Raw genomic sequence first — 12,626 nt, 5'->3', positions numbered from 1 at the left:
CAAAAGTATGAGTTCACGTGTCACCTGTGACACGTGTGTCATAGGTTCGCCATCACTGACGTAGGTTGTTAAAGTGCACTCTATGATGTCACTTATGATGTATTTCTCAGAATGCATTCCCATCATTAAGAGGCCCATAACTGTATCTTATTTCTTCTACAACTTGCCTTTCTCTCTAAAATATGAAAATCTGTTCAAGACAATAGATAGGAAATCTGTCTCTTCTTTCTTAAAATTATGTATTTGTTAAGGAGAAAGAATTATAAGAAGTGCAAATGGGTAATTACAAAATAGTCATGGGGATGTGAAGTATGGCAATATTGTCAATAATATTGTAATAACTATATATGTTGTCATATGGGTACATTTTTGGGGGTGATCACTTCATAAATTATATAAATGTCTAATCACTATGTTGTACATCTGAAACTAATATAATATATGTCAACTAATTGAAAAAAATTATTTTTAAAAAAATATGTATTTTAAAAAAAATGTTATTCTCCAGAACATTTGAGATCTTGCTCCCTGGCATATTTTGTTAGTTTGGCTCAAATAAACTCTTATTAAATTTCAGAAAAAAATGAATAAATAAATATGCATTTGTTATGTAGTTTAGATAATGATACAGTAGGCAGCTAGGAAAATTCCAGGAGAAGTGGAATAGGGACACTAAGACAGATAGTTAAACAGCAGTTTTCAGCCACCTAGTAAATTCTATCTTCCCTAAACCAAGGACACTTAAGAGTAAATGGTTTGCACTTCTCCCCAACCAGAGGGTTGATAGATTAAATCACCCTATTCAGGGAGACAAATAATAGAAATCCAATTAAGTGCCATTTGCCAACCACACCCAAGTACAGACAAATTAAGAAAATAAAGCTCATTTTTGGTATATCAGCATAAAACTGATGACTATTCTATTGATCCACCCCTAAGAACTCCCTTAAACACCCATACTTTGAAACCCCTGAAAATGAAAGTCCCAGTGCCCATGCCATTCCCTTCCCCCTGCTCCTCTCCTTCCCCCACAGGTACATGTCCCCTAACCTCTAAGGGACCTCATGAGACTTGCAACCGAGGAAGCAATGGGCAGCGGCATCTCATCCCAGGCTAACCTCCTGAACTTGTCTTCAAGGCCCCTTTTCTTTGATTTCCCAATGAGCCAAAGTAGCCCAGCCTCAGTTCTCCTGTTACCCTTGTATGACCTTCCTTATTTCACGGTACTAGAATGTTTTTGCTGCAGTCAATAAATCCCTCCTTGCTTTTCTACACTTTGTCTCTTGATTGAAATATTTCCCTCCAGAACACAAGAACCAAAGTCCATTTGACCCAGCAATCCCACTTCTAGGAATATATCCTAAGAAACTCAAAACACTAATTCAAAAGAATATATGCACTCATATTCATCGCAACATTATTTACAATAGCCAAGATCTAGAAACACCCCAGGTACCCATCAGTAGATGAGTGAATAAAAAAGCAGTGGTATGCCAAAGCCGGTTTGGCTCAGCAGATAGAGCGTCGGCCTGCGGACTGAAAGGTCCCAGGTTCGATTCCGGTCAAGGGCATGTACCTGGGTTGCAGGCACTTCCCCAGTGGGGGATGTGCAGGAGGCAGCTGATCGATGTTTCTCTCTCATCGATGTTTCTAACTCTCTATCTCTCTCCCTTCCTCTCTGTAAAAAATCAATAAAATATATTTAAAAAAAAAAAGCAGTGGTACATTTACACAATGGAATACTACTTGGCCATAAAAAAGATGGAAATCTTACTTTTTGCCACAGCATGGATGGGTCTGGAGAACATTAAGTGAAGTAAAGTAAGTAAGCCAGAAAAAGACAGATACCATAATCTCACTTATATGTGGAATCTAATAAATAAATTAATGAAAAAAATAGAAACAGAAGCATGGAACAGACAGCTGTTAGAGGGCAGAGTGGGGAGGGGGGGTGGTACTGGATGAAAGAATGTGAAGGGATTAAGCAAAAAAACATATATACATAACACAAAGACACAAACAACAATATGGTGGTAGCCAGAAGAAAAGGAGGGTGAGAGGTAGTTTGAGGTGGGCAAAGGGAGAAAATGTGTATAGAGAGAAGCTTTGCTTGGGGCAATGGGTGCAAGAGACACTATGCAGATGATGTTTTATTGAATTGTACACTTGAAACCTTATGGTTTTGTGAACCAATGTCACTCAATAAATTCAATTTTAAAAAAAGAAAACAAGTGTAGAAAGACATAGAAAATAAACAAATAAAAAGCAGATCCACATGCCCTGGCTGGGTGGCTCAGTTGGTTGGAGCATTGTCCCATACACCAAAAGGCTACGGGTTAGATTCCCAGACAGGGCACATACCTAGGGTGTGTGTTTGATCCCTGGTCGGGGCGCATATGGGAAGCAACCTATCGATGTTTCTCACATCAATGTTTCTCTCTCCCTTTGTCCCTCTCCCTTTGTCTCTCTCTAGAATCAATAAAAACATATCCTTGGGTGGAAATTTTAAAAATAAAAAGCAGAACTGTGGGTCTGATGGTGAAAGAAGAGAAGTTCACTTTTCTGAGAATAATTTCCCAAGTCAGTGCATAGGAAATAAACATAAAAAACAGAACCGTGGTCTGATGGTGGAAAATGAGAAGTTCACTTTTCTGACAACAATTTCCTTAGTCATTTCTCATGAGTTCACCTTGACACAGGGAAAGGGGTTGGCTTAAAGCACAGTACAGAGCTTTCAGAGTTGGCTGGCGAGGATTACCTGCATGCAGGAATGAGAGGGCCATCACTTCTTCAAGGTATGTGTAACCTTGACCATGACTGTATCTTAACCTACCCCCTTTCAGGAGCTACTCAGTTTAACAATTAACTGTCTTTTCCTTCTTCTCTTTTCTCTGTTTTGCTTTGAACACTCTCCTTTTCTCTTAAATTATGGTTTCTTACTTCACCACCCTATTTAAACTATGCTCCCAAATATCCCTAAAATTTTTCTTATGGTCTAATCCAGTGAGTTGTTCACCTTCTTCTATACAGGTTTTGGTTTTTAATTGATATCCTCTTGTTTCTGACAACTTCTTTGACCTAGCACTGCCCTAACTCGTTATTTGCCTCTCTTGCTATTCTTTCTCCCCCAACCCTTTTCCTGTTCCTGTACCAAGACTGTTATTAATAACAACCAATATTTTTGAACACTCACTCTGCACCTTATATGTATTAATCCATTTAATCCTCTCAACAGGCCCATGAGGCAGATACTATTATTATCCCCATCATACAGATGAGAAAACAGGGGTACAAAGAGGTTATGTTGCTTGTCAAAAGTCACACACTTTATAAATGGCAGAGCCAGGGTTCTACCCAAGCCACCTGGCTCCAGATCTTTGCTATAACACTCTTTCCACAGGATTCTGCTTGGGGTCTTCATCTCTTTGTCTATTCCCTCTTCCTGAAGGAATTCCACAATCCTGTGGCTTCAACCACAACTTCTTGGTAGATAGTTCCACAACTCTGAAATCCAGTCCAGCTGGTGTCAGGATGGCCGAGTGGTCTAAGGCGCCAGACTCAAGCTCCGCTTCCCTGAAATCCAGTCCATCCTTCGGGCTCCAGGTCAAAGAACTGTCAACAGCCACAAAATCAATCATAGTTTACATTTATCAAGCACCTGCTTTAGCCTGGCATCAAGCTAAAATGTTTTCCACTCATTATGACACAGCATCTTCACATTACAGATGTGAAGTGGCATTGTGGAAAGGTTATAGAGTTGCTTAAAACCTCATAGTTATTTATTTGCAGAGGGAGAGACACATCATAAATTCTATCAAAATAATATAGACTACTTGAAAGCAAATGCCATGTTCCCTCCCATGACATCTATTATAATAATAAAAGCATAATATGCTAATTAGGCCAGCCGTCCTTCCAGATGACCTTCTGTACAAAGCTGAGTGCCGGAGGGAAGCCGGTGCCAGCAGCAGGGGGAGGGAAGGCCTACTCTTGCATGAATTTCATGCATTGGGCCTCCAGTCTCACATAGAAGAGATGTCCATTATATATCTGTGGAATTAAGTTTAAGTGAGACAGTATGCTATTTAAATGCGAGAAGCCCAAGCAAGATATTTCCTGCTTTGGGGGCAACTGGAGGCAGAGTCCTAGACACTTCGGAGATGGATTATTTGTGACTTTTGGTTATCCATGAACTCTCTGCCCTCATCACAGGATGTAACAGGTAGTGGAATAAAATGAGCATCAGGTCAAGAATTAGAAAAGGATGCAAATAAAATGATAATAGAGGCAGCCAGCATTTTTCCCCTTTTTTTCTTCCCCCCCCCCCCTTAAGGCAGCTAGCATTTATGGAGGATTTCTGCCAGACTTTATGTATTTCCTCCTTTATGTTATTGTCCCAATGCCAGGAAATGGCAATACCCAAGTTTGCCCAGCTGGTGTCTGAGCAAACTGAAACTGAGGACTAAAGAGTCCGTGGATGATTTTGAAAGTCTCTTAGAGCTCTGGCATTCCGGCATGCTGATGACTTTCCAGAAACTCTGATTTAAGATGCATGCACATATTACTGAGAGCGGTGGTGCTGGTGGGGCAGAAAGAAAACCCTAACGACTAGCCTCGAGGAAATGTGACAGGGCCCAGACTGCCTGAGTTTTAGGAAACTGGGAGACACTTTGCAGCCATATGTTTTACTAGTTGGCTCTGGCCATGATTATTGACAAATGGGGTGGAAATGTTTCAATATGAACCACCAGCGTAGCTCTTTTAGTGTGTACTGGCTGAAATTTAGCTCTGGTGACTAGTAACCTTACTTGCAACTTTGATTACCCCCTAAGAAAGTGGGTCCTGCTGATGAGTAGATAAAGAAAACTTAGTATATTCATACAATTAAATAACACTCAGCCTTTAAAAAGAAGGAAGTCCTGCCATTTGTGACAATATGAATGAACCTTGCGGACATTATGCCAAGTGAAATAAGCCAGACACTGAAGAAAAAATACTGCATGATTCTACTTATAGGAAGTATCTAATGTAGTCAAACTCATAGAAGCAGAAAATAAAATGGTTGTTTCCAGACACTAGAGGGATGGGTTAAATGAGGAGTTGTTTTTCCATGGTTAAAAGTTTTTGTTATACAAGATGAATAAGGTATAGAAATCCACTGTAAAACATAGTACCTAGAGTTAACAATGCAGTGTTGTGCACTTCAAAATGTGTTAAAAGAGTAAATTTCATGGTGAGTGTTCTTACCAAAGAAAAAAGAAAAATACAAAAGAACACAAGGAAATTTTTGGAGATGATGGATATGTTTTAGTACCTTGATTGTAGTGATGGTATCATGGGTATATGGTGTATGCATATGTCCATACTCATGAAGATGAAGACATTAAATGTGTGTGGGTTTTTTTATATCAATTATACTTTGATAAAGGTTTTAAAAAGTGGTTCCCAGTAATGGAAGGGTTTGCGGGTGATGGATGTAGATGAGGGTGGACTAGCTTGGTCGACATGACAAAACTTTGATTCCTGTGCAGCCTGACCAAGGTTGACATGTTGAGAGGAAGCCCAAACTACCCCAGGCCCTGAGACCACATGAAGGGACAGTAATGCCCAAATAGCTTCCAGCCACTCCAGCCCCAGCCACTATGTAACTGCAACAATTTAAGAAACCCTGAGTCAGAATCACCCAGTTAGGCTCTTCCCGAATCTCTGGCCCACGGGTGTCATAATAAAATGAAAGTGGTTATTTTAAGCTGCTACATTTTGTGTTGGGTTGTTTTTTTTACAGTAATAGATAACTGATACACAGTCCTTAAAGAATTTCCTGAGATCTTTTCTCAATAGTTTCACGTCTCTCCCTTTTCCCTGTTCCAGGACTCTGCATTCTGCTGAGTTTGTCAGGAGTCATGATTCAGAAGGCCAACTGTGAGTGCAAAAAGCCTGCCCCTTCCATCATCAGAGACCAGAGAGGGGGTAGACTAAAGATGAACTGGGGACACCCACATCCTCTGACAATCTAGAAAAAAGAGGCTTGTAAGGAGAACAGAGCTTGAGCAGGCTTGCTCCTGTGTTGTTTCTTTTTTAATTGATCATTTTATCAAATTTGGATATATTTTAATTTATCTTTTTATGTTACTTTTATTAGTCTATTTGTTTGCTTTTAGTACCCACAATGTATCTAATGTGGAGACAGAACAATGAATAAAAAGAAGTCTCTTGAAGTAAACACTCAAGTGGGGAGAAACAGCATGATGGTCACCATTTCATTCTGATTATAAGCACATCAACACAAAATGAACAAGATCATTTCAGGTTAGCTTTAAATCCTTGGAGATCTCACTAGATTATGGTTCAGAAGGTCTAGGGTGGGGTCTGAGATTCTGCATTTTTATCCAGGGGATGCATTCTGAGTAGCCAAGCTCTACATAGTGGGACCCCATCATATTCCCAGCACGATGTATTAATTCATTCCTCACAATAACCCATTTTACAAATGAGGAAATTGAGGCACAGAGAGTTTAAGATACTTGTGCAAAAACACACAGCTATTAAGTAGTGAAGCCAGAATTGAACCCAGGGTCCCAAGTCTTGACTCTTTCTCCTTTTATAAATTCTGCAATGATCTTGAGAATGACACAGTTATGATTAATTGAAATTTTTCTGTTAACATTAATTTGTTTAATGCCAACCCCAGTCCTACATCATGCACAGTCTCTACAACTTGGGTTCGGTGTTTCTAATATTTTTTAGATTTTTTTAAAATTTATTTTTGAGGTATAGTTGACATACAATATATTAGTTACAGGTGTACAACTTAATCATTAGACATTTATGAAATCTTGCCATTTGCGATAACCTGGATAGATCTAGAGGGTATTATGCTAAGTGAAATAATTCAGATGGAGAAAGGCAAATGTCATATGATCTCACTTATATGTGGAATCTATAAAACAAAATAGTGAACAAACAAAAGAGAAACAAATTCTTAGATATAGAGAACAAGCTGATGGTTGCCATATAGAAGAGGGCTTGGGAGTGGGGGGAATAGGTGAAAAAGAAAAAGGGTTAAGAAGTACAAATTGCCAGTTATAAAAAGTCACAGGGAGTGCGACTCTGGAGCCAGGGTATCTACTTGATATTCCGCTGCCTCTGCTCATACTGAAAACATGGAAACATGGAGGCCTCAACCTCAGCCATGGCTCCAAAGACAAAGGTCAGCACCGATGGCAGTCAGCACCCAATGATGTGACTGACCCAAGGACATTTCTCTTGGATTTGGCCACAAACTTATAGATCTTCTACACTGTATACAGGAACAGACCCCAAACTCCATGAAGACAAACATTCCTCTGTTCAGGATGTTGCCCTATGTCTCTTCATCTGGCAGTCACACTGTACAACAGCTCATGACATGTTCAGGGTTGAGCTTCACAGTCAGCCAGCCTGAGAAAAAATCCCATCCATGAACAGAACAGCAGCAATCAAGACCCGATTACAACAGGAGAGCCCAAATAACCCACAAAAGGGACACTCCTAGAGCATCCAGCCCAGGAGTTCAAGGTGACTACACCACTGGGTCCCACAGGACATTTACTACAAAAGGCCACCCCATGAAAACTGAGAGTTAAACAGTTCTATCTAGTACATAGAAACAAACACAAAGAGACACCTAAAATGGGGAGACAAAGAAAAAAAGGGACAAATCTTCAGAAAAAGAGATAAATGAAATGGAGGTAAGCAAATTATCAGACATAGAGTTCAGAGTAATGCTTATAAGGATGCTCAAGGAACTACAAAGAACTTAATGGGAACTACAAGGAACTTAGAGGAAACTACATCAGCATGAAAAGGGCATGGAAACCATGAATAAGGACTAGTCTGAAATGAAGAATACTATACTGACATCCAGAATACACTGGAAAGAATTAAAAGTAGGCTGGATGAAGCAGAGAATCGAATCAGTGATTTGTGAGACAACATAGGAAAAAACACTCAATTAGAGCAACTAAAAGGAAAAACACTTGAAAAGCATGAGGATAGTTTAAGGGGACTTTGAGACAACATGAATCAGAACAACATCTGAATTATAGGGATACCAAAGGGAGAAGGAAGTGAGCAAGGGATAGAGAACCCGTTTGAAGAAATAATGACAGAAAACTTCCCTAACCTGGTGAAGAAAAAGTTCAGGAAGTACAGAGAGTCCCAATCAAGATGAACTCAAAGAGCCCTGGCCAGTTTAGTTAAGCAATTAGAAAGTCAGCCCTAGGACTGAAAAGTCCCAGGTTCGATTCCCATCAAGAGCAACATACTTTGGTTGCAGGTTCGAATCTAGGCCCAAATATTCCTCCTGGGTGTGTGCAGGAGGAAACCAATCAATGTGTCTCTCACATTAATGTTTCTCTCTCCATCTCTCCCCCTCCCTTCCACTCTTTCTAAAAAGTAGTGGAAAAAATATTCTTGTTTGAAGATTAACAACAACAACAAAAGAGACCCAAGACACATTATAATTAAAAAGGCAAATGTTCCTAGAAGAAATCATAGGCAACAAAATCTCAGACATCTCTTGTAGTAATATGTTTGCAGATACATCTCCTAGGGCAGTGGTCGGCAAACTCATTAGTCAACAGAGCCAAATATCAACAGTACAATGATTGAAATTCCTTTTGAGAGCCAATTTTTTAAAGTTAAATTATATAGGTAGGTACATTGTTATTAACTTAATTAGGGTACTCCTAAGGCTTAGGGAAAGCCACAGTGAAGGGGCCAAAGAGCCGCATGTGGCTCGCGAGCCACAGTTTGCTGACCATGGTCCTAGGGCAAAGGAAACTAAGGAGAAAATAAACAAATGGGACTACATCAAAATAAAAAGCTTCTTCACAGCAAAAGAAACCATCAACAAAATGAAAAGGTAGCCCAGTGTATGGGAGAACATATTTGGTAATGATACATCTAATAAAGGGTTAATATCCAAAATATATAAGGAACTCATACAACTTAACAAAAGAAAAAGAAACAATCCAATTTAAAAAATGGGCACAGGATCTAAATAGACACTTCTCCAAAGTGGACATACAGATGGCCAAAAGACATATGAAAAAAATGCTCAAAGTCACTGATCATCAGAGAGATGCAAATTAAAACAGCAATGCGGTATCACCTCACACCTATCAGAATGACTACCACCAACAAATCAACAAATGACAAGTGTTGGTGAGAATGTGGAGAAAAAAGAACCCTAGAACACTGCTGGTAGGAATGCTGACTGATGCAGCTACTATGGAAAACAGTGTGGAGTTTCCTCAAAAAATTAAAAATGGAACTGCCATTTGACCCAGTAATCCCACTTCTAAGAACACTAGAGGCCCGGTGCACAAAATTTGTGCATTGGTGGGGGGTTGTCCGTCAGCCTGGCCTGCGTCCTCTCTCAATCCAGGACCCCTCAGATAGGGTCCCTAGGCCTGACCAGCAATCAGGGCCTATTGGGGCTTTCCTTCCCCCGGCTGCCGGCAGCTGACCCCTCCTCCACCACTGCTACTGCTTGCCATCTGTGTGGCAGTGCCCCCCCTCTCCCCTACCACACCACCAGTTGCCTCCCTCTGCAGGCAACAGGCAACAGGCATGGGGTATGATCGCTTAGCTGGCCTGGCTATTGTAAATAACACTGCTATGAACATGGTTGGTGTTTCTGGATTCTTAGGATATCTATAATAATAAAAGCATAATATGCAAATCAACCGAACAGCAGAACAACTGCCTGGATGACCATGCTATGACATGCACTGGCGCCAGATCAGCCAAGGTGGGTGCAATGCGATTGGTTGGGGAGGGCCCCACCATCGCCCCACGATAGCCCCACAGAAGGAGGCCCAGGCCATCCTCTGTGCAGTGGTCGATTGCAGAGCCCCATGATTGATTGCCCCAAAGAGGGAGGCCCAGGCTACCTGACCAGGGGTGCTGCGATGATCGCCTCTGCAGGGCAATTGCTGGCCGGCCCTGCACACCCACCACAGTGTCACTGGCCAGTGGCCTGGGCCTCCCTCTGTGGCTGCTGGCTGGGTGTCTGGGGCCTGCCTCTGCTGGGCAATCGATCATGGAACCCTGCGATCAATTGCCCAGCAGCGGGAGGCCCCACCTACTTAGCTGGGGCTCCACAATCAATCACTGCACAAGAGAGGCTCTGCCTACCTGCCGCAGCACCTCTGGTCAGGTAGCCTGGGTCTCCCTCTTTGGGGCAATCAATCATGGGGCCCCTAAGTGCCCCCCCACCAGCCTGGTCGCCCCCAACTGCCCCTCATGCAGGCCTGTTCACCCCATGCAGCCTGCTGTTCAGTTGTTTGGTCATCCCTCACTAACCATCCTACCGGCCTTGTTGCCCCACCCAGCCCGCTGTTTGGTCGTCTGTCCAGTTGTTTCAGTCGTGATGGCCCCTGGCTTTTTATATATTAGGATATGCATAGACAATAGTTCAGTGAAGGCCTGGCATGGGGTGGGGGCTGAGTGGAAGCCAGCAAAGGGTGGGGGTTGGAAATGAGGGACATCTGTAATACTATCAACTATACAAAATAAATTTTAAAATAATAATAATTTTTTAAACAAAAAAATAGTCTCAGGGATGTAAAGTACAGCATAAGGAATATAGTCAACAATATTTTAGGAACTATGTATGGTGTCAGGCAGGTACTGGACTTATCAGATTGATCACTTTGTAAGGTATATAAATAGTATCTCTAATTTTTTTTTTTTTTACTGCACTGAGACCTCACAAAAGGGAAAATGTACAAGTCCCCTTAGTCTTGAGAGGCCTTGTTCAGAAGCAAAGCCAAATAATAACTCAAGAGTTTTTAACCCAGGTGAATCTGACCTGCCTCTCTTCTCCCTGAAGGTACCTGTCCTCCGTGCCCCCAAAATGCTGTTTGTGTCGATGGCACAAACTGTACCTGCAACTCTGGATACACCTCCCAATCTGGGAAGAAATTCTTCACATACCCCTTGGAGATATGTCAAGGTAAAGGGGTAATTTTCAAATTTCCCAGAGTTGGAACTGGAAGGTAGGCAGCGTAAGGGCTATGGGGAGGTAACCGTAATGCACAAGGCTGAAAACTACCACTCAACCTTCACCAAGAAACACTTTCATGAAATTGCAAAGGGGAGCTCTTCCAGAACCTAGCTAGGTCTCAGTATTCTCCTCTATAACATGGGAGTGATAATGCTGACTTTATGAGGGTGGTAGGGGATGGAATAAGGTAATGAATCTGACAGTACTTCGTGGATTATAAAACATCATATAAATGGTGCTCTTTAAGTTCAAAAAATAGAATATGCATGAAGTCATAGCAAAGAGAGAATAAAAGCTTGGGCAGAAAATTTTCTAATATAAGTTCCTATGGTCCCCTAAGATGCAAAATGCAGTCTCAGCTCAATAATTAAAAGGACCAATCCTACGGGATAATGAACACTCCAGACTTGAGTTAATAGTGGCTTGTTTCCCTCCCTAGTTGAAGCACCCTCCTGGTTGGAAGCCTGCAGTCAGTCCTCTTTCCCACTTAACACTTCTACTCTTCTTTGCCTCATCTTGCTATAGTTGGAACCCAGAAGAAAGAGGAAAGGGAAGTAGGAAAGTCTCTACTTGGCTGATGCTATTGTTGCCATTTAGACTCTATGTTCCCCAGTTAGAGCCTTTCTCTATGATAGCCTTTGTGGATTGTATGAAAATAATGCCCCTCTTACCCAGTCATTGCCCTGAAATTCCCCTGATAACAATAAGTTTCTTTCTACACCTTCCTCATCCTGGAGGAATCTTGTGCTTCCTCCAGCTTCTTCCTGCCGAAGTCCATTTGCCACTCCAGGTGACCCTCTTGAACAGAACCTAAGCAACCCCACACCAGAAATCACTTACATCTGACCCAGCTCTAGTTCTTGGGAAATAGTCACCCACCTTTGCCCAAGAAACTTGGGATGTGCAGGTGAAGTAGATATCTCTTCTTTGCCCAATGCAAGGCAATGGCTCACCCTTTCGATTAGGAAAAAATCAGCTGGGTCCCCACAAAATACAGACAATGTACGTAATTAACTGAGTGAACTTAAAATCTCTCTCTCTCTCTCTCTCTCTCTCTCTCTCTCTCTCTCTCTCTCTCAGTGAGATGAAGAGGAAAGAACCCACACATATTTCTCTTCTTGGGTAGGAGTGGAGGGGTTCACAGCACAGCATCAGCTCTCTCCAAATAAATCCTCCCTCTCTTACTCATCAACTCCTGATTCTTCAAACACTTAATAGAATCTGGCCATATGATTCTTAAAAATCATATGGCCAGATTCTAGACACCTTCTCCTTTGTACATGTTGCATTTGGGCCATTTCCTCACTTAGCAATATGGCGTCTACTCCAGTTGGTGACAATGCTGAAACTTCTGCTTTAATAACTGTGATTATAATAAGTTAACATCAAAGTATTATCTCACTATGTGAATTGTAGGAAATGGAAATGATATTAAAGAAAACTTAGCACGCCGAAACCGGTTTGGCTCAGTAGATAGAGCGTCAGCCTGCGGACTGAAAGGTCCCAGGTTCGATTCCGGTCAAGGGCATGTACCTGGGTTGCGGGCACATCCCCGGTGGGAGATGTGCAGGAG

General features: G+C 41.7%; 1 protein-coding gene across 3 annotated transcripts in view; it reads left to right on the top strand.

The window, feature by feature from the left end:
* Positions 1-2,475: 2,475 nt before the first annotated feature.
* The window catches only part of ADGRE3 (adhesion G protein-coupled receptor E3), a 51,830-nt gene continuing 41,679 nt past the window's right edge, over positions 2,476-12,626 (top strand). For 2 of the 3 annotated variants that reach the window (XM_059696634.1, XM_059696632.1), the window contains exons 1-3: positions 2,476-2,795; positions 5,872-5,922; positions 10,880-11,002. In XM_059696634.1, coding sequence (XP_059552617.1) covers positions 2,771-2,795; positions 5,872-5,922; positions 10,880-11,002 — 199 coding nt within the window. In that variant the 5' untranslated portion in view covers positions 2,476-2,770. Of the gene's footprint in view, positions 2,796-5,871; positions 5,923-6,161; positions 6,310-10,879; positions 11,003-12,626 lie in introns of all 3 variants that reach the window. The other variant, XM_059696633.1, reaches the window with a different exon arrangement.

This window comes from Myotis daubentonii, chromosome 5, assembly GCF_963259705.1.
Source record: "Myotis daubentonii chromosome 5, mMyoDau2.1, whole genome shotgun sequence".
Classification (NCBI taxonomy): domain Eukaryota; kingdom Metazoa; phylum Chordata; class Mammalia; order Chiroptera; family Vespertilionidae; genus Myotis; species Myotis daubentonii.
Note: the sequence above shows the minus strand (reverse complement) of the source record. Positions and strands in the feature narration are given on the sequence as shown.